The sequence below is a fragment of the Hemicordylus capensis genome, chromosome 4, assembly GCF_027244095.1.
Source record: "Hemicordylus capensis ecotype Gifberg chromosome 4, rHemCap1.1.pri, whole genome shotgun sequence".
Classification (NCBI taxonomy): Eukaryota; Metazoa; Chordata; class Lepidosauria; order Squamata; family Cordylidae; genus Hemicordylus; species Hemicordylus capensis.
Window position 1 is genome coordinate 120,569,476 of NC_069660.1, and position 22,423 is coordinate 120,591,898.

At 40.3% G+C, this 22,423-nt stretch overlaps 1 protein-coding gene across 5 annotated transcripts in view; it reads left to right on the top strand.

The window, feature by feature from the left end:
• The window catches only part of SH3GLB1 (SH3 domain containing GRB2 like, endophilin B1), a 33,846-nt gene that overhangs the window by 7,523 nt on the left and 3,900 nt on the right, over nucleotides 1-22,423 (top strand). For 2 of the 5 annotated variants that reach the window (XM_053244163.1, XM_053244168.1), the window contains exons 3-9: nucleotides 9,812-9,940; nucleotides 10,896-11,029; nucleotides 11,286-11,378; nucleotides 13,759-13,845; nucleotides 16,892-16,915; nucleotides 19,412-19,501; nucleotides 21,281-21,381. In XM_053244163.1, the coding sequence (XP_053100138.1) occupies nucleotides 9,812-9,940; nucleotides 10,896-11,029; nucleotides 11,286-11,378; nucleotides 13,759-13,845; nucleotides 16,892-16,915; nucleotides 19,412-19,501; nucleotides 21,281-21,381 (658 nt within the window). The remainder of the gene's footprint in view (nucleotides 1-9,811; nucleotides 9,941-10,895; nucleotides 11,030-11,285; nucleotides 11,379-13,758; nucleotides 13,846-16,891; nucleotides 16,916-19,411; nucleotides 19,502-21,280; nucleotides 21,382-22,423) is intronic. The other 3 variants (XM_053244164.1, XM_053244165.1, XM_053244166.1) reach the window with 3 other exon arrangements.

Sequence of the window (22,423 nt, forward strand, 5' to 3'; positions counted from 1 at the left end):
CATTTTACCGACCTCGGAAGGATGGAAGGCTGAGTCAACCTTGAGCCCCTGGTCAGGCTCAAACTTGTAACCTTCTGGTTACAGGGCGGCGGTTTTACCACTGCGCCACCAGGGGCTGCCACCACTGCGCCACAAGGGCAAAATAACCATACACCAGAGGAGTTTCTAGCTAAATTCAATGAAGTCCACTCCAAAATCACTCTTACACAGGAACATAGGAAGCTGCCTTATACTGAGTCAGACCATAGGTCCATCTAGTTCAGTATTGTCTACACAGACTGGCAGCGGCTTCTCCAAGGGTGCAGGCAGGAATCTCTCTCAGCCCTATCTTGGAGATGCCAGGGAGGGAACTTGGAACCTTCTGCTCTTCCCAGAAGAGTGGCTTCATCCCCTAAGGGGAATATCTTACAGTGCTCACACATCAAGTCTCTCATTCATATGCAACCAGGGCAGACCCTGCTTAGCTAAGGGGACAAGTCATGTTTGCTACCACAAGACCAGCTCTCCTCTTAACTAGACAACAACTCAGCAATGCCAAACACCTGGCAGAAACTGAATCTCGTACATTGGCTACTGCCATCACATTACGCGGACACATTTGGCTTCGCTCCACTGCGCTTCAGCCTGATATGAAAAATTGTGTCAAGAATTTGCCCTTTGGGAAGGGTCTCTACTGTGAAACTACAGACACAACTATGGAATCCATTAGAAAGTCAAAGTTTACAGCTAAGACCTTTTTGGTCTCTTCACAGCCTTATAACTCCAAGTACCACCAGTATGGCAGGAGGCAATACTCCTACAAACAAGGGGGGCTTTCACAAACAGTACCAGTGTTTTAATCGGAAGCCCTATAACCAGAAAATGAGAAATACTGAAGGCTCCCCCCTGAAAACCACCAATATGGGCAAGCAGCATCTTTGATTATCAGGTCAGTCCACTGAATGTTGTAGCCCAAGGGTTACTGCCATTGACTCCTCTGCTGCCTTCCATCATAGTCACCTCCAACATTAGGCTGGCAAGTCATGCCTTCACATGGCGCAACATAACATCAGACTGCTGGGTCCTACGCATAGTCCAGATGGGTTATGCAATAGAGTTCACGTCCCTGCGATTCTTCAGCAGGATCAAGTGTACTCCTGCTTCCCCCTTCTGATGGAAGAAGTTCAGACTCTCTTGGACAAAGGGGCAATATTGCCTCTTCAGTGGACAGATCAGTGGTGGGTTTTTTTACACCCACTACTTCCAAGTCCCAAAATGGGATGGGGGGCCTTTGTCCGATTATGGATCTCTGGCAACTGAATTGTCATGTGGACATACAAAAGTTTTGCATAAAGTTACAAAGCTTCCTTCCTCTCCTCCATGGGAAAGAGTGATTCATGATGTTGGATCTCCAGGACACGTATTTTCATATTGGAATCCAACAAAATCACAGACCGTACCTCCGATTCACAGTGGGTCACCAAGCTTTCCAATACAGTGTTCTTCCGTTTGGACTGGTGGTAGCACCCTGTGGATTTGGGAAATGCATGGCTGTGATTGTAGCATACCTCTGGTTGCAGGGACTGGTTCTCCTTCTGTATCTCAATGACTGGCTCCTGATAGGAAGGGTAGAACACCAGACATAGCTTCACATGTCTTGACAATCCTAAGCCTTCTGAAGGACCTAGGCTCAACTGGACAAAGCCCAAGCTCTAGCCAGTGAAGCGTATAGCTTACATTGGGGCCATTCCCGATGCAGACACACAGCGTGCTTTTCTTCCCATGGATCATTTATGGCGAATTGGAGATCTAATATCAATCTTCATGGAGTACCCCAGACAGAAAGCTCACAAGATACAGAAGCTTCTGGGCCTGATGGCCTCATGCAATTCCACTGTGCACTTCACCAAGCTTCGTCTGCAATGACTGCAGCTTTGGTTTCTGTCAGTTTTCAGGCCCAAAGTGGCAGTGCTCAAATGTTGCTGACAATTCCAGACCTGGTCTTGATATCACTGCGATGGTGGATGAAGGAGACTGACCTTCCCACTGGAGTCCCCTTCCAAGTATCCCAACCATCTGCCTGGATCATGATGGATGTCTCCATGCGAGGCTGGGAACTCATTGCGGAGACCTTTGCATACAGGGCCTGTGGTCTCTGAGCCAGTACCAGATGCACATCAACTTCTTGGAGCTGCTGGCAGTATTCCAGGCCCTTAAGTCTTTTCAACCATATCTGGCCAGCAGGGTAGTGCAAATCAGCTTGGACGACACTACAGCAATCGCCTACCTAACTGCCAGGGAGGGACAGTGTCCTGCTCCCTTTGCATGCTAAGCCTGCAGATCTGGGACTGGGCTATTGCTCAACAGATGACCCTAACCACCATCCACATCAAAGGTGTGGAAAACGGACCATCTCAGCATGTCACAACTCTTTCTGTGACAGCACAAATGGGAGATCAATATACCATACCTTCAGCTCAGGGTGGATTTGATTTAAATCAAACTGATTTAAATCACGATTTAAATCACGATTTAAATCACTAGCAGGGTGGATAAAAATCAAAAAAATCCGATTTAAATCAAAAAAATCGGATTTAAATCAAAAAAATTGGATTTTTTTGATTTAAATCGGATTTTTTTTTTTTATCCACCCTGCTAGTGATTTAAATCGTGATTTAAATCAAATCCACCCTGCTTCAGCTGTTATTCAAAACCCGGGGGACCTTAGAGATTGACTTGTTTGCAATAGCAGTGAACAAGAAGTGCCCCCAGTATTATTTGACGGCTGGCATCAGCTGCAACTCCAGAGGGGATGCCTTCCAATTCCACTGGGGTAAAAGGTTTCTGTACATCTTTCCTCCTTATCCTCTGCTAAACAAGGTTCTGGCAGAAATCTTTCAGGAGTCTACAAATTGTGTATTGATTGCTCTGTGATGGTTTTGACAGGCACACAGACTGTCAAAGCATCACCACAGGCGTCTGCCTTAACGTGAAGCTCTAACTCAGGAGGGTGGTTTTGATAGCATACCTAATAATGGAACCTTTCCCTTGTTCTGTCTGCTCTAACGGAGCCTCCCTTTGAACCCATGGCTACACTCTTCCTAAACTTGTAACACTAAAAACGGCCTTTCTCTTAGCCATAGTGTCAGCTCGATGAACTAAATGCTTCAGCTCAGCGAACTAAATGCCCTTCACATTGGTGTCCCCTACACTAAATTGCATGAGGATAGGGTGTTGCTTTGCCTAGATCCTGAGTTTAGGCCTAAAGTAGTTTAATGATTTCCATATCAACAGTGACATTGTTTGGCCTACCTTCTTTCGAAATCCGATGGCTCTGGAGTGTTCCTTGCATTCCCTGGATGTGAGGTGTGTGTGCTCTTGTTCTACTTGCAGTTAATGGAGCCCTATAGAAAAACAAAATGCCTCTTTGTAGGTTACAAGGGCAGGGTAAAAGGTTGCCAGATTTCCAGACAGAGACTACCCTGTTGGATTGTAGAACTCATTTTCCTGGCCTACAAACGTCAAAAGGTAGCGCCCCCTAAAATTATACAGGCCCACTCTACCAGGGCTTATGCTACCTCTGTGGCTCATATGGCTGGCATCAAGCTGCAGCTACCTGGTCCTCTGAGCATACTTTTGTCAAGCATTACACTTTGGACCTTTGCTCTGCAGCTCAGGCCAGTTTCAGGCAGGGTGTGCTGAAAAGGGTCTTACCTTAGCATGCTACACCCGCCTCCAAACTGACAGCTCATTAGTCACCCATTCTTATGGCTGCAATGAAACACGATCCAGCTAAACAGGTTGCTCACCTATAACCATTGGTCTGGTAGTGATCCGTTGCAGTCATAAGACACTCCTGCCAGCCCCGCAGCAGTATGCTAAGTGACAAGATGTATGTTTATAGAACATGCAGTACTACGTACCTTGTTGAAATGTGGACTAGTTCCATATGATGATTGCATCCAAATGTCGGTCCTTCAGAAACTGAGGAGAAAACGCTAGCCTGCCCAAACTGAGCAAATGCACCACATTCAGGGGGCAGGGCTAAGCACTTCAAAGAGCTAGTCAGTTCTGCCTGAATGGTCTCGCGCAGGCGTAGAACCCATTCTTATGACTGCAATGGATCACTACCAGATCAATGATTACAGGTGAACAACCTGTTTTTTTGGTATGTAATTGATACCTTGACTCATTAGTATGTCAAGTCACAGATGCAGAGCCACATTGTTCTTCAAACATATCTGCAGCATTTCTCCCCAATAAGCAATTTTTCTCATTAAGGGTCATTCCTGCAACTTGGCCCTACATTTCCTTGTTGCACTTGACTCTCATTCCATTTTTACCCAGGGAAGAAATGTCTTTGAAATATTCTCAGGTGGGGTCTCATGCCCAGAAATCATGAGTTTTTTCTGTGGCAGTGTGGGATATTAAAGGAATCTGTGTACTGGATAATATCTTCCTTTCTTTGCACTGTTTCTTTCTAATCCATCTCCTTTTTATATTGTATTTGTCTTAATTAATTCTTCTGCCTTGGCCCATCCTCACTGTAAATAACAATTCTACTGTCCAGTTTGTGTCTTTGTATGTCTGTCACTCTAGTCTGCTCAGAAACTAAAAGGCCAAACATTTCCATAAGTAAGAGCTGATAGTTACTGAGCAGCACTGGCAGGGTTGATCTGATTTAAATCAGTTCACAGAAGGACTCTATTTTAATTATTTAAATCACTAGTCAGGAAAATTCTATTTAATCATTTTCTAGTGAAAGTACATTCTTGTTTAATAAAACCTTAATGCATATTCAGGAATAGATGTAAGTTTCATTTTTAGTAGGTAGGTGCACACAGTTCATAATGCTGTTTCATTGGGGCAACCATGCCTTACATTTCTTGGTTACACCGTTTGCATTTCACACGCTTGCCTGTCTTATCCGCAGGAACAGGAATTTCATTAAAATATTTCCAAATGGGGTCTCTTTTATGGCCTGCTGCCATGATTGGTGTTTCCTTTTACAATGGAAAAACAATGGTGTTTCCTTTTACACTCTGAAAAAGTTTCCTTAGGACTGCATAAATATGTTCTCTTCACTTTTGGTTTCACTTTTTATTCCCATTCCTGATCTCTTGCACTTATGTCGAGACTCCTCTGCTCAGATCTACTCCATACCCCAAAATCTTCTATTCACTTTAGCCACTTCATTCATTATGCTGTATGAGTATACAGATGTCTGTACATGTGTTTGTGTGAATGACTCTACCTGTGCATGTTAAAAGTGAATCTGCATACAGGCCCTTCAAATGCACAGTACAGATAGGAAGTGTACTGTTGTACCTGCATTCAGCATAACATGTGAATGACTGTACCTTTGTAGAGATCTATCTGTGTACACTGTACACTCATATGAGTGCTGCATGTACTGTGTGAATGGGGTCTAATGCCTTTGCACTGTGTGGGGTGGCGTGTGCGCACGCGTATGTGTGTGCATGCTGCAGGTGGTGTGTGTGTGTGCTACATCACCTGCAGAATAGGATTGATCAGGTCTGTTATTGCTCATCCCCATATAGTTCTGTTAACATGTTCATATGATATATTAGTTGTTAACATTCATGATTATCTTTTGATCTAGGTTCTCTTTTTATAAATTGTGTTTTGACTAAAATTCAATTTAAATTTTAAAAAATCTATTTAAATGAAGAATTTGATTTTTTTAATCATCTATTTTTATCCACCCTGATAAACTAGAGCCGTTTTCAAGAGATGAAACTGGCTAATGCCCATTTTTGTATGATAACCCTCCCCGTGGTTCTTATTTATTCTGTAATGTGTAGCCCAGTAACCAAATGAGTGCATATGCTATTGATGGGGAAAGGAAGATGTTGCAATATAGCCTGAGTACATTCAATTATTTCTCTGGAAATTTGCGGGGAATACAGAGCCTGGAAGAGTCCTAACATATCACTGAAATAGAAATTTAGATGTAAACAAAATCTTCCTGTATTGTTCAACCTACCAGAGATATCTTTTCCTCTCACACACTTTAGAAGGTCATTCAAAATGTTGGGTTGTGTTAGATGGGTTAAGTAAACAGGAAGTTAGCCCAGCTTCCTTACTCAGCAGGCAGTGGGAGCTGGACCTTCCCAAGATGAAACATTTTTGAAGTAACTGCTTCATCAATAGTTGGCATCATTCTGAAATGCTAATAAGACCAAAAAACATATTTGGCTGTCACATGGAATTACTGTTTAAAGTTGCTGAGCTGTCTGGTTGGAAAAGCAGCATCACACTTCTGAGCTTAGTCAAACAGGCCATCTGTTTGGGGTATTTGAAAGTCTTCTTCCATCGATCTACTAAGCAACTTTCAGGCATAAGGACTAGTGATGTGCACAAAACAGATCTTGCTATTCACTTTGAGCTTGAAACAAACTGCGAAATCCTCAAATTGATTCATCAAAACAGTGGCCAAAGCTGGTGTTTCAACGAATCAACCTCGAAACACTTGAAACATTTTGAGTATTTCCAGAGGAGAGCTGGTCTACCAGTTGGGGTTGATGGGTAGACCAGCCCTTTGTTCTGGACTTAGCACGTTGGCCTGCCTCGGCAGACTGGTCTACCCATCAATCCTAATTGGTAGGCCAGCTCTCCTCTGAAAAACAGACCTCAAAATGGCACTTGAATCATTTTGAGTCAAAATGGGGTGGTTTTTGTTTCAAGCTTGAAACAGGCCCTTTGTTTTAAAGGCTTTTTTGTTTTGAGCTCAAAACAGCCCATTCCAAGCTTAAATTGATTTGCACATCTCTAATAAGGACCCTTTACTGTGTGTCATGTAGAGATGTAAGATTTGAGGATTTTGAAGTCATGGGGAGAAAATTGTGCTATTTCTTAGAAAACTGTTTTGGAGGGGAATTGAACTATATACACACTTTTGTATATTATTTAAACTTTACTGTTTCTAAAGACATAAAATGAATTATATACAATTTTGCACATAAAGGTTTTTTCAAATAAAATGAAGCATTCCTAAATTTCATATATATATCATACAATAATTCCAAATATATCCAGTACTTGAGATTGATCTGAAATTTGCTGCAACCTTGCTTGAGATCTTGCCAGTTGAAAATTGGGGAAGGAAGTTGGAATAAGAACCGTAAACTCTATAGTAATCAGGGATAATGCTAGGTGATTTCCTTTATATCTACTGTAGCACTAGTATCTAGTTCTGATAAAGCCAACTTGACAAAATACCAGTAACAATATGAAAAAGAGTATTTGGTGTGGTTGTGCCAAGTGTTAAAAATATGTCCTAATAAAATAATCCAAACCACTTGCTCCTTCCACCTATGTCTATTTTGCAAGTTCAAAAACCTGACTAGGAATATAATGTACTATGATTTATTAATAATTTGTTCTCTGGTACAGTACATTTTAAACCCAGACCACTTCATATTTCTGCTTCCTTCCATTTAAAAGGCCACCTAATGGCACAGTGGGGAAATGACTTGCCTAGGTAGCAAGCGATTGTTAGTTCAAATCCTCCCGCTGGTATGTTTCCTAGACTTTGGGAAATACCTATATTGGGCAGCAGCAATATAGAAAGGTGCTGAAAGGCATCATCTCATACTGCATGGGAGGAGGCAATGGTAAATTCTCCCTGTATTCTACCATGAGAACCACATCATTCTGTGGGTCCCAGGAGTCGGCACCAACTTGATGGCATGATCTTTGCTTTCCGTTTCCATATGAGAGAGAAGGATATTTTCCAACACAGCCTTGCATGTAGCCAGGTCCACAGATATGGGCCATCAATACCATCTTGGGACAAATGCTCACAATTTTTGGCAACATCTACCACCCCCCGCCAAAATAGGTAATAGCATGTGGCACTAACAGCTTTCTCTGTGTTATCACCCCATCTTTATTTCTGTCCCAAAATGATTAGGATAAAATTTCAGTCTCTTTTTGCACAGAGGAAAGGGTTAGGTTAACAGTGAACAAAATGTTGTACTCAATGGAGTAACTTACTCCATGGAGGACCTTCCTGCCAGTTGTCATTTCCATTCCTCTGACAACATGGATAAATTTTTTTAGCAGTTTTTCTGTTTATAATAATATTAAAAGCTTTTAAAACATGACTGCAAATTTGACCATTGGTCAGGGCAAAAAAGTATAACACACTGAAAGCTGAAAATACTGCAATGTGATCACCTGTTCTCCATATCTAGGGGTGTTGATCTTGTCAAAAATCACAATGAGCATTTATCCCCCAACATGGTACTTAACTACCCCAGTTGGCTCATTTACTGAATTATTGGTTCATCTGAAGGATACCTCTAGAGTGCAACACAAAATTGGCCTTGCATTTCTTAAAATTAAGAGAGCTTTATAGCTATACTATCTTCTTATAGCCTAGAAATAATTTGATTTTCAGCAGTACAACAAATTATTGTTTTCTGGTATATTGGCAAACCAGTATGTTTTCCAGATTAGCTAAATTCCTAAATTATATTGATTTTGCTACTTCATGTCTTTAAAGTTTTAAGCATCTAATAGCATCCAAAATAAGTTCTATTACATTGATACCACAGGGATCATATTTCTGCAGTAACTTTTTTAAAAACAAGGGCTGTTTGACATCTGTTAATTGGTACTATAAGAAGTATTATTACTAGTTATAATAGCAATTAACAGATGTCAAAAGCCCTTGCTGAATACTACTATATTTATATATTATTTTCCAAAAAGGACTCACAAAGTAACCAGTCCAAGACACTCTTCATAGGACAGTCCACAAACTTTTGACTTGGTTTTACCACATAATCATAATTTGTGGTTGCCACTAAACATGGAAACAGTCTCAAATCACACTATACTTTAAAGCAGGCAAAAGCAGTGTTAGTCTCATACTCTTCATAGTTTGCCTCCTTTACCCTTCTTTGTATACCTGTTGTCGTCTTCTAAATGGGCAGGAATATTTTAGCAGGCTCTCTATGAGGAGCTGGTTTCCATAGAAAGGGGCAAGCCCCCCTCCAGTCCTTTTAGGGCATCAGGGGGGAAAATGGCATTGCAAGTTTTTTAATGAACAAAATGGGGGGGGGATTTTCATGGGAGATTGTAGAGAATTTTTTTCCAACTTAAATTTTCCAAGAAAACCCACATCTGATTACCAAAGAATGCTTTGGCTTATCTTCCTGAGTTCCCCAGCACTTTATGTTTAGGTTTAGGGATGTACAGGGTAGAAAATATTGTCATGTTGATTTTTCTTTTTTGTCTTTTTCACTAATACCAATGGGTGAAACAATTAGCATGTGTTTGCCTATAACAAAGTGGGATTCCATCCAGTTTTTATGAAACAACTTGTAGACATTTATGGTTCCTCCCTGCAGATCAGTGTGAGCATCTAACAAGGGGCACAGCAGCAGTATCAGTGGGTGAGGGTGGCATATTTTATATGGTAGAGCAGCAAGAAAGGGATCAAACCTTTCCCTCCCTCCCTCCCAAGGCGCTGAGTGAGGGGCATAGCAGCAGCGGGAGAGGTGGAGTGAAGGAGAATACTTGTTAATTATTGGTCCTGGCTCCTTCCTTCTTCCCACCCCTTGGCTGGTTCAGAACAGTACAAATAAAAACAGCTCCACAGGAATAGAAAGCTAAGCAGCTATTCAACAGAATGACCAAAAGCAACATATTAAGATTTTCCATTTTGGATGGCAAACAAAATAAACAACACAACATTTGTCATTTATGTTTTCATGTCCTTTCAAAATGGCACATCCCTGTTGTTAACTTCTTAAATCGGTTAGTAACTTATCATAGTTGCTTGCATGTCCTCTCTTGGTAGATGCTAGAATAGAAGAGTTTGTCTATGAGAAACTGGATCGCAAAGCACCAAGTCGTATGAATAACCCTGAAGTACTGGGTCAGTACATGATTGATGCTGGGAATGAATTTGGTCCAGGAACAGCATATGGTATGTGACAACAGTTACTTTGTTCAGTATGGGTACCTGGGCATACAGGTGGGCCTCATTTTCCGTGGTCGGGGAAAAGACACCCGACCTCAGCATATGCAGCAAAAGTAGGAGTGGAAACATGCTGACCTCGTGTACCAGGGAGTTCATTTCCAGCTGCCATTTTCTTCGACAGAGTCACAAAATGGCTCCCATTCTTGTTTAAAAAAATTAGCGGGGGAAACAGCAAATGTAGGGGCACAGCATTGGGTGGAATAACAGACCAAGGTAAGAAGCTCCCCCCATGAAATTTGGCCGATTTTTGGCTGACCAGGAACCTAACCCCCGTGATCCCATAGGACCAATTGCCAGATATTCATAGTTTCCATATCCACAGCTGAAGCCCGGAATGGAACCCCAGCAGATATCAAGATTCTCCTGTACTTGTTTAATAGCAACTTGTACTGATTGCAAGGATACTTGTTCCTAAGTGTGTGTGTGTAGAACTGAGTCTACATTTAATTAGAAGCTAGGCTTATGGTGAGTGATACATCTTTTCTACTGTAAGAGAAGTGTGACTGCCAATATTCTAAAGCTCTAAATTGAATGTGTTTGAGTTTAAAACTTAAAAGCAGAATGCAACACTGAAAATGAAACTTCTGGCATACTGTAAAAACACTGCCTGGCAGTGTTTGAGTTTGAGTAGTGTTCATCTTTAGTTGTAACACTTGGATCAGGGGTTCCCAACGTGTGGTACTCCAAATGTTGCTGAACTACAACTCCCATCATCCCCAGTGACTGGCTGGGGGTGATGGGACTTGTAGTTCAGCAACATCTGGAGAACCACAGGCAGAACTCCTCTCAGAAAATCATGTGAGCATTTGATTACTTGTTGGACATTTCAAGTTCCTGTAATTGCAGATGAGTGACTATGTAAACTTCCTACTAGAAGTGCTTCATGTTTTTCCCGTTGCAGGAAACGCTCTCATTAAATGTGGAGAAACACAAAAACGAATTGGAGCAGCAGACAGAGAACTAATTCAGACATCTGCGATAAACTTCCTCACCCCTCTGAGAAATTTTATAGAAGGAGATTATAAAACTATCACTGTAAGTTGCAGATATAGTTCTGATTGTGTAACTAAACAGTCAAACAGATTTTTTTTTTAAGTATGGTGTCATTCTCAAGGCATTATACTAACAGAATCCTTACATAAAGATGTTCCAAATAATATGAAATGAGGCAAGAACAGGAAGTGTAAATGACTTCTGCTTTCCTGTGCTTCTCCATGTTGTCTGATACTGAACTGAAGTGCTTTCTGATGTTGCCCTCTCAAGTAGTAACCCCCCCCTCAACTTTCCACAGAGAGAACGCAAATTATTACAAAATAAAAGGTTAGACTTGGATGCTGCCAAAACCAGGTTGAAGAAGGCAAAAGTGGCAGAAGCTCGAGCTGCAGTAAGTAAGATCTCTCTTTAAGAAACTTTATTTTTGTGACCTAACACTGGATCTTGGGCATTTTGAAAGAAATGTTACTACTTGCTACTAGGCCATGAACTTCTTTAAGATGTCCAATTATTTGTAAATGCTGCACTGCTAACTCTGAAAGCCCAGCTGTTTCAGAAGAAATTGTGTGTGTTCCTGTTTGTATCTTAAACATAAGCTACTCAAATCTATAACTGTCATCAAAATGGTATAGCATAAGAATAGTATCTGCATAGCTGGCAAACATAAAATCCAATTACAAATTATACCCCACTTTCTGATGCACTTGAAGCAGCATATGCTAAGAACCCTTAACAATAAAACCTATAAAATCAGTTGTCTAAAGTAGCAGAAAAACAGAAGTTCAAAAACAAGCAGACCATAGAAATCATACCAGCTGTGGTTTTATTTTAAAAAGTTGTTCATGGAGCAAATAGTACATACTAGGCCTGTGCACCTGAAAAATGTTGGATCTGACCCAACAGAGAAATTGTCAAGAGGCCCAACATGACACCCCTCTCCTCCCACAATGGTTTTGTTTTATTGGAAATCCAAATCTTTACAACAGGCATGTTGGAACTCAACAAAGTTCTGCCACAACAGGAGGGATTTTAGGTGGAGCTTTCACTCTTGCGGGTTGTTCCTATCACAGCAGAACTCCTTCTGTTAATGCAAAACAGAGGGCATATTGGGATTGACCTGACAGTTCAGTTCTACTATACATATTTCTGCTTTTACATAACTGTATTAATGATTTATAATGGAAGGAAATTGTTGGTTTACTTGTTGCGGTAAATAGGCTTCTGATTGCAGCTAGAGATATTCTGCTAGGGTTAACTATTCAGAAGCTGTCTATGACTGTGAACATGGTAGGTACAAATCTTTGTCCAGTTTCCCTTGAAATTTTGACAAAGGAAGACTTCTTTTTACTCCAGTCTTCCCATCTCCTTCTAATTGAATGCAGGCAGTATTGGGTGAAATTAGATGATTCCACAAAAGGTATTTAGAAAGAACAGAATTTGTGAAAACTTAGATTGGTGGATGGAAAGAACAAAGTGTTTGCTAGCCCACACACATGTATGTGTTAATTTGTGGCACATTGGCAGCCTGAACTGATGAAAAAACTTTTGAGTCTGTAAATGTTTCTATGCTTGATCATCTAGCTTGCCACAGCAGATTGCGTCTCTTATTCTGGCAAGAACACATAATTAAGGAGAACTCTCACCAGCCTACTGACCTAGAAGAGAATGGGTGGGGTGGGGGTGGGGCTCTCTGCATGTCCCACTAACTTCAGAGTCACTTGGAAAATAGTGAAGGTCTCTGAGGCTAGGCAGATGGGCCCCATTCTTCTTCCCCAGTTACAAGCTGGGAAGGAGAACAGGGACCCGTCCCCTGCATCCAGTTGAGCATGACATGACAAGCCTTTGCCTCCTTGTGGGGAACATAGGATTGTGGTTAGAATAAATCTTGTCTACCAATGCAAATCAAAATGTTTGGACCTTAAATACAAATCCTGCATGGATTGCTAGCTTTTGCAGCTTCATACTGTAGCTGTGTAGCAACTTGCTTGTCAGCTGGTCATTTCCAGTTTCAGATTGCAGTTTATTTCAAGCACAGGTGGACCTCCTTATCCACGGGGGTTCCATTCTCTGCTACAACTGCAGATAATGGAATCATGGATAATGAGACATTGAGGCAATGGGAATTGAGGGTTAGGTTCTTGGAAGTGAAAAAAAGCCTCCTAAAGAGTTTTTAAAAGACTGGGACTGTACAGGTCTCCGGCTGTCCAGCAATGCCCCCGCAAAAGCCTAAATTTTGCCACCAAAAAATGTGAGGAAACCCTCCTTCCAAAGAAAGCTACAAAATGGCTGTTCTCAGCAAAATGGTGGCCGGAAATGACCTCATAGGTCATTTCCTAGGAACGGCAGATGCATGTACCAAGGTTGCGTCTCCATAGTCCAACCAAAGATATGTGAAACCATGGTTGTCAGGACCACGTGTGATGAGGTTCACCTTTAGACTAGAATAATCAGAGATGGGTCATTTGGGGCATTATGACCAATCTTGGTTTATTACCCAAATTGGAAGTAGATGTGCAGACAGGAATGCATACTCTTGAGCTTCAGTGACACTATGTGGAAGCAGGCTTAACAGTGCTTCTGCGTTTATCTGAACCAGGTCTGAGTAACCTCTTTGTTTACTGATGTTACATTAGAACTTCATCATACATTTATTTGTAATGAGCCAAACATTAGACACATTTGTTTGGGTTCCTGTTATCAGCTCCCAAGATCAATCTTGCATTTTGTAACTGCTTCAAAATATAACATAGTTTTGTCTTTATGCATTTAAGCAATTAAACCTGTCTCCGCCTGAAGAAAATAACATTATGGTAAATGTCTCTTACATGCTCAACTTGCTGCATGTAAAATGGCTAAAGGTTTGTTGGCCTCTTGTCTTCATAACGTTTTTTCAAGTGTTTCCTCTTGCTTTCCTGCTTGCATGAATTGCCCATTCAAATTCTGGGATGAGGGACTATATCAAATTTAACATGTTTATATTTTTCAAACAAAATATTATCCTTTATCATCGTTCTTCCACCCAGCTGCCCAGAGAACAGCTTGTTATGGGGTGGCTAACAAAGTTTATTATTATTTATGGTAGTATACATAAGCTTGGCAAATCCAAGCAGTTTTGTAAAATTTATTTTAAAACATAAAATCCAGTGTTGCTCTTAGCTTGACATTTAGGTTATCTAATATAACACATTCTACAGAACATTATTTGCCACATGTCTATAAAGATTTGTATTATAATGGTGTTATTTTGGAACCTAAAGATATGGTGGATCTTATTCATCCATCTAGAAATGCTAAGGATAGTCCTCAGCCTGACTTAAGCTGCTGATAGAATAAACAACTTGGTTGTTCAAGCTGCACTTTCAATAAACAGAACAATATTTTACATGGAAATGTATTAACTTGTTTCCTTAATCCCCTCTTAACTGCATTTTTCCTGCAATGCCATCTAATAAAGCAGATAAAATGCTAATTGTATTGAAGTTTCTCCAAGTCGGCTTTAGAACTGACAAGTGGGGCTTGAAACAAAATGTTCCAGTTCATTCCCAGCCCTAAGAGAAATGCTCCTGTTCAGAGCTACAGCCAACCTGGAACAGGAATCCTGTAGTACTGTTTCAGGTCTGCGGAAGGATGCGGAGGAGTGGAGAATGAGGCACCCTCTTTTTCCTTGCTCCCCTGAGGCCTTCCATGCTACTAAACAGAAGGGTTGGTTTGGGGGCTGGCTACCAGTCCTAAATCTGACCACTTTATTGTTATATGGAGTGTGGTGGCGGCCCGGCTTCTGAAAAGTGTGGGTGGGGGGAAGGGAGTATCCCTATTGTTCGTGCTTTTTACATTGAAACATCTCGGTGTTTCAGAGAGAGGAGTTTTAACCTCCATGGCACACATCTTCCCCTCTCTCCCTTTTTGAGATCCTTGATGTAAGTTGGTATGGAACTAAGCAGGCCAATTCATGCTCTCCCTACCTTTTGGTTGCTTTTGTTTTTTAAAAGCCAGCTAACACCCTAACAGGGACTTTCAACATTCTGTAGGTCCTGGAAGCTCACATGACCACTCTTGAGCTTCTTAAAATGTGTTAATGTACAAATGTGTGTGTACATGCATAGGGAGTCTCGAGTATGTAGGAATTATGATCTTATTTGGGTGGGAAACTTTGAGATGCAGTCAGCTAGTATTGTTCCAGTGAAAATATATTGATGAAATCAGAAGCCCTGAACTGTGTTTTGAAGTTTCCCACTAATGCAGACACCTAAAGTACAGGAAATTTCTCTATGGACAAGACAGCAAGAAACAAGAACACATTGAAGTCAAATTATGTACAAGCTTTGTGTGTTAAAACTCAAAGATGTTTAGTGTCTTCTCTGGACAGAACTGGAGAAACTTTGTGGTCATGTTTGTGAACTGTATGTTGACATTTGTAGAAAACATCAAGTCTTTGATGCAGTCAAAGAGCATGACTTCAAGTTGGGGGAAGCATAGGACAATCTTGGGCTGACCAAACCATCTAAATTTATTTGATTTGGCCTCATGAAGGCAGGCTTGGATAGCAAGAGAAATCACTTTTCTTTCCAGTATCATTTGTATTAGCAGTGTTTCTGTAGACTTGGCTTGCATATAGGATATGTTTAATAAATTTCATTCATGCATTCACTCATTTATTCATAGTTCAGTAAATTATGGTTTGATAGTTCTTTTGTTCTATCATTATTTATAAACCACAGTTATAAGTTTGTACAGAATGAAAGTGTATTTCTATTTATATACTGCTTCTCAATGAAAAGGTTTTCAAAGCAGTTTACATAAAAAACTGAAAAGATTCTTCCCTGTCCCCCAAAGGGCTTATAGTCTAAAAAGAAATACAAAGTAGATATCACAACATTCACTGAACAAATGCTGTGCTGGGGTTGAATAGGGCCAGTTGCTCTCCCTCTGCTAAGTATAAGAGGATCGCCACTCTGAAAGGTACCTCTTTGCTCAAGTTAGCAGGATCCATGGTTATTGCATGCAAAATGAGGAGAGGGAAGTGTGTCAGGCTATAGCTTCCTTTTTGATGTAGTGCTAAACTGTGGTTTAATGCTGCATCTGAGCCAGGCCTTAGACTGCAGTTTTTCAGTGCTTTTAGAGTAGTATGTGCATTAACTTAGTAGAAATCATCTTCTCATGCTATACTTCTATAGACTTAAGTCTATCACTCTTAATAGCCACTTAAACACATTATTTTAAAACTGTTTCTAGCAAGTATATGCTAGAACAGGGTTGTACAACTTTGGCCCTCCTGCAGCTGTTGGACTACAACTTCCATCATTTCCAGCTACTGGCCATTGTGACTGGGGAGATGTGTTGTCCAAAAACAGCTGGAGGGCCAAAGTTGTATGTATCATTTTATTTATTTATTTATTTATTATTACATTTCTAGACCGCCCATCCAAAGGCTCTGGGCGGTGCACAACAAAGCCCTGTGCAAAATCCTAATATATAAGCAAGAGATTCTTAACCACAATGGTCAATTGAAAATGTATTATGATAGCTTCCCCCAAACATCAAATGTGGTACATCCTTTATTTTTCTTGACTCTTAATTATACCTTCACTACCGACTTGATGGCACTTAATCAACCAACTGATTGACAAAAGGCACCAGAATGCAACAAACAGGCTCTATAGTTTCCATTAATGCATTTGAAAAGGACCGTTATTCGGATTTTGCATACGTAATATTACGTAATCTGTCACCTGAGACATAACTAGTATACAAGCAAGAAGCAACTCTGTTAAGTCTAGTTATTAAATGCATTATAAAAGCTGCATGTACTGCAAGGAAATAACAACAAAGGTACTAAAGAATGCATATTGTAAACTTGCCAGAAATTCTTCATGCTGTTATTTCTCCACTCTCTATGCGTACAAGGTTTGGGCAGAGGAAGTGACAAAAGTAAGTAAACTAAGTGAAGCTATTGGTTGTGAAATCATTTGAATATGATTGCAGCATTTCATTAGGTCTTGCTTTTTTCGTTATCGGTGACTAGATAGTACTATATTGTTAATATGATACAGTTGGCTGTAATGGCAAAATTATCCACATACTTTATGGCCAATGTAACTACCAGTAAAGGGCATGTGAGCGGCTTGTGACATAGTGCAAGAGGAAAATATGGTTGTAATCTCCTGAATAGAACTCATCTTAGACTGTTACACTGCAGTGCTGTAAGGCTTGGCTTTTAAAAATTCTTGTACAGTAACTACCCATCTGGCACTTCTGAAATGTGTGGATCAAAACAATTTCCAGTCGTGGCAATCTGTGTTCTATTCCTTTGTTTAACAGTGAAACTGAAATATGAGGTGTTTTTCCATGTGTGCTACCAAATCTTTCCTCTTCCTAGCAGTGGTTTCCTCTTTTAGTTGTTGCATTGCCTTCAGTTTTGTGCTGTCAAGGAAATCATGAAAGGTGCATTATGCGGAGGTCAAGTCTTAAATGTTGCTGCCCACAGTTGTCTGAGACTCATTAATAACAAATTGAACTTACCATTTACTAGTAATGAGGCAGCTATTTGCCTAGAGTAGGGATATAAAAGAAAAAACACTGGGCAGGATCCAGACTGTCATGCTTAAGCACCATTGAAATAGAGGCAAACCTTGGTATCCGTGGATCTAACGTCTGTGGTTTTGTGTATCTGCGGTTGGGTAATTTGACACCCAACCTCGGCAAACATAGAAAACCAGTTTTAAAAGGTTTAATTTCGCATATCCACGGTATCGGGGGCCCAGAAATGACCTTCAACATCATTTCTGGCCACCATTTCGATAAAAGCCATTTTGTGGCTTGTGGGGTTTTTTTTAGAACAGAACCCCCATATATAATGGGGTTCATCTGTAAATGGAATAAGTTAGTCATGACTAACTTGTCTCATTTATTTCAGTGGGACTTAGTCTGGATCCTGCTCCTTGTTTTCACCTTTCTATTTTTCATTAAAGTTTTTTTGTTTCATCTTTTTCTTATGTTAATGGGGGAAAGGGAAACTCTCATACTAAAGCTCTCTGTAGGAGCTTCTGTGATGTAGCAATCCCTTGACAGCAGCATTTTAAATGGTAGGTATCTTTTGTGTGTATCCCCATGTTGTCTTGCAACATATTCTAGGGAATATGAGTTTTAAAAGGTGGCAATCTCTTGTGGAGCACTTCCTTTGAATAAGTATTTCTCATCTTATTTTTTAAAAAAGTAAAACTAGTTGGAGCTCTGAAAACTGGATTCCTCCATTACCATTTGTTGTACAGCTCATTCATTTGAAGAATGAATGCACAACCATAGCTTAGAGCCTTATATTTCCTTATTCTCTGAGGAACCTTTAAACTATAATTACTCAGAATATTGTCTTAACTTTTTTTAATTGTATGGTAAGAAAATGAGGCACTCTGCAGTAGTCTGTGGTACTGCAGTGTTGAAGCAACCAGTAGCTGTGAATTTCATTCAGTCAGCTGTAAAAATGCAAACTTCTTGCATTGTCATATTTCAGATAAGGCTTTCAGGTATGCTGAAATGTTAAAGCATACCTGTATTAAACTGTATGGGCCTCTGGATTTTCTTTCTAGCTGTCTTTGCAAACAAAGCAGGGATGCTTTGGTACCTGGCAATCTGGAACAATGAATGTTAGGTATTGGTAGGTCTGTCTCGGACAAATGCCATTGAACAAGATTCAGTCAACAAGATTCATAGAATCTTTTTTAGATTGTGAGCCCTTTGGGGACAGGGAAACATCTTATTTATTTATGTAAACCATAAATGTGTAAACCACCTGTGTAAACCACCCCGAGCCATTTTTGGAACAGCGGTATAGAAATCGAATGAATGAATGAATAAAATAAAATAGAACAACATTCTTGCTCATTCAAGGACTGTTCTTTTAGAGGAGGCATTTCCAGTTACCTTTGAAGCTGGAACAGTGGGTTGCCCCTTCCTGTCAGTAAACTGTGTTGCATTTGCAGAGATGATGGGCCTTTGGCATATGCACTGTCCAATCCCCACCCCACCCCCCGTATGATAGGGGCTTGCTTGAGAGGGTTTTCTTTTCCACTTTTCAGACCATTTTCTTAGTGGAAGCTTTCAAACTTCTAAAAGGGGTTGACATCAGGTGAGAGATACTATGCTGTAGAATGCTTCGTTGGCCAGGCTTTCTAGTATCACGAAGGACCATATATCCAGACTCTTTGCTACCATTTAATGAAATAAGTGATGGACATCTGTGATGAACATTTAATATAGATAAAGCACAGTTCATATTAGCTGCAAGTAAGTCCTATCTGAAATAATGGAAATGAAGAACACAGTTACACCATAACATACTGGGGGGAAATCAATGTCTCTTGCCCAGAAGCATGATTGATTGTGTAAATGAACATGCTGCTAAAAGCTGTAATACTGTATGCCTTGCAGTCTGAACAAGAAGTCCGGATAGCCCAGAGTGAGTTTGACCGGCAAGCAGAAATTACTAGGCTTCTGTTGGAAGGCATCAGCAGCACACATGTGAGTATTGAGTAGAAAAGAATAAAATTGTTTATAGAAGACTGTTTGTAATACATGAATAAGATACCCTTGTTCTTCTGACCTTTTGCATTTGAAACTCTTAACTAGAAATATAGTTTGAGGCTTGTTGCCACCACTTCCATCTTTCTCCCCAGCTATATCCATAGCTATATAATGGGTCTGGCCTAAACTTGGGATAGAAGATATATGTAAATCCTGACATGGTGCTTTTATAATAACTACTTGATTAATAATCCCCTGCTAACTGAGCAAAGAGGCACCTTTTAAAAGTGGTGATTCAAGTGGCGATTCTCTTTATTTAGCAGCGGGAGAGCAACTGGCCCTATCCAACCCCAGCACAGCATCCTTCCAGTGGCTGTTGCTGGTGTCTTCCTTATGTTTCTTTTTAGGTTGTGAGCCCTTTGGGGACAGGGAGCCTGCCTATCTATCTCTCTCTCTATCTCTCTATTTCTCTATTTCTGTATGTAAACTGCTTTGGGAACTTTGGTTGAAAAGCATATATAAATATTTGTCATATTGTATTGTATACTTGAGGGTGAGAAAAGAAAAAGTAGTTATATAAGCCCCATGCTAATAAAAAATCATCTACCGCTTGCATACCTCTAGTGGTGCTGGAAGAAAAAGAAAAGGTAGAGGAGGGGATACCTTCAGCTAAGTCTGTATGATTGCCATGCTTTTAAAAGAACTGGTCTTTAAGGCAGGCCTTGACAAATTTGGATGTAGGAGCTAGCCTAGAAATTTAGAAGCCGGACAACAAACACTTGACAAAATTATCGGATGTAGTGATGAACATTGTAAAAGGGGAGGGTAAATGAGCTTCTCTCTATCCCCTTTCTACATACTTGGAACAGAAACAGGGTTGTCTGGCTTAAATAACTGTATCTCCTGAATACCCTCGTCCTAAGTGCCACATTTAAATTTCTAGACACCATGGCTCCCTGGCACCTGGGACTTGTCAAGCCCTGCTTTTAATGTGCTATGAAGAGAATCTCTCTATTACTTCTAACAAAATAATCTCTGAACTTTAAAGTCCGTTAGCCTGCGATAGATTTAAAACAAAATAAGCACAGCTAGATAGTCTAGCTACACATGAAGTGAAATGCATTATTTGTGCTTCTCTGTATTAAATTTAAAATAAGAGTTCCTGGGCAAAGAGGTTTGATCAGGTCTGTGGGGCCTAGGCAGGTGTATTACCCTCTCTCCCTATGTTGCAGCTGCCCTTTAGGCAGCTATAAACTTTGGGATGGAAGCTGCAATTGGTCAATGAGAACTTCCCAGCTAAGGCAGATATCAGCTCTGAGAAGAGCATTTTTGTCAGGATTGTGGTGTAAGAGGAAAGGGGTAAATGTCTCCTCTTTGCATACTGTGGTTATTATCTTGACTGCTGCTTGCAGCTGCTGTCTTTATTTTTTAAAAGGAAATGGAAGCACGAATGTGTATCATGTAGTTTGATCCCAACCTATTCACTAAATTGGAATTGCATAAGAGGTGGATGTTGAACTAGGATGTAGATGTTGCTGCACCACCTCAGTCTTGTTTTGAAACTCTAAATGATTCCAGTATTTCTCAAATTGGGCCTTTGTTTGGATTATGTTAGAAAATATAACTTTATTAAAAATATAATTCCCTGAATCTGCCTGAGGCAAGGTCAACCCTAGAAATTGACTGGAATATCCCTGTAACTATTGAAAATGAATGTGCTACAGTAAGTGTTTTTCTGGTCGGGGTACTAACAGCTTGAACTCTACTACATTGCAGGCACATCACCTTCGTTGTCTGAATGATTTTGTAGAAGCTCAGATGACATATTATGCACAGTGTTACCAATATATGTTGGATCTTCAGAAACAGCTTGGAAGGTAACAAAATGAACTACTTGCATAAACTGATGTGTAGTGTTGCTAGAAATGCCTTTAAATGAAGGCAACTTGAAGGCTAATTTAAACCAAAAAGTTGCTGAAGTATTTGGGGGAGGAAGAAAAGTGAATGGAAGCAGTGATATCTCTGATTCGGTTTTAGTGATTTTCAGGCATCTTAGAAATGATCTATATATCAGGGCCACATAACACATGGGTAGCAGAGAAGAGAGATGGGTATAGTTGTGTAAGCAGTGTGGGTTTGAAACCTTTAATAGACTAGTTCTTAAATGTAACTAAGCCTATCCTGATGCATGTCTACTTACAGTACTTTAATGTATCTATCGCAAACCACCTAAGCTCAGCTCAAATGTGTGTTGCTTCAAAGCAAGTGGAAAACGTCAAAATTCCTTTCTGGCAGAGGATGTTCAGCACACTTCTTGTGATGCGGAACAGCTGTCCAGATAGGTTTGTGTGCTTCACACTGTCAAACAGTTGTCTTATTTACAGAAAGTCTGTCTCTAATGGGCAGCTGCATCTTAACATTTGGCTTGCCAATAGAAGACTTTGACTTGGTTTGAGAGACTCTCTGTAAGCTTGCCAGATAATAGAGAAGAGATATTGTGAGTGAGTGGCTTTTTAAAAATATAAAAATCTTATTGCAGAAAGTGATAGGGTCAAAACAGCCGAATAGGTTAAATTACATCTTGAACCTGCAGGCTTTTTTCTTTCAGAATGAGAAGTCATTTATTGTTGAAGATATCTGTGGGCCTGATAAAAGAATCTCCCTCCTCTGTTTTTCTAACCTGGAGTCTAGTCTTCAGTGTGTTTTGAGCTAATCTCACTCAAGTTAATAGTTACCACAGCTAATTCTCAAGGCCTTTTCTTGCATCCTACAAATTCCAAGCTTCGGGAACTGGCAATCTTCTACAGCAGGGATTGGTTCTCTTAATATGTTGTGTGCTTATTAGACTTTGACTACATTGTGCTAGGTGTTCATGTATCTGTCATGAATAAATACCTTCTTAATACAAGCTCTGTTCAA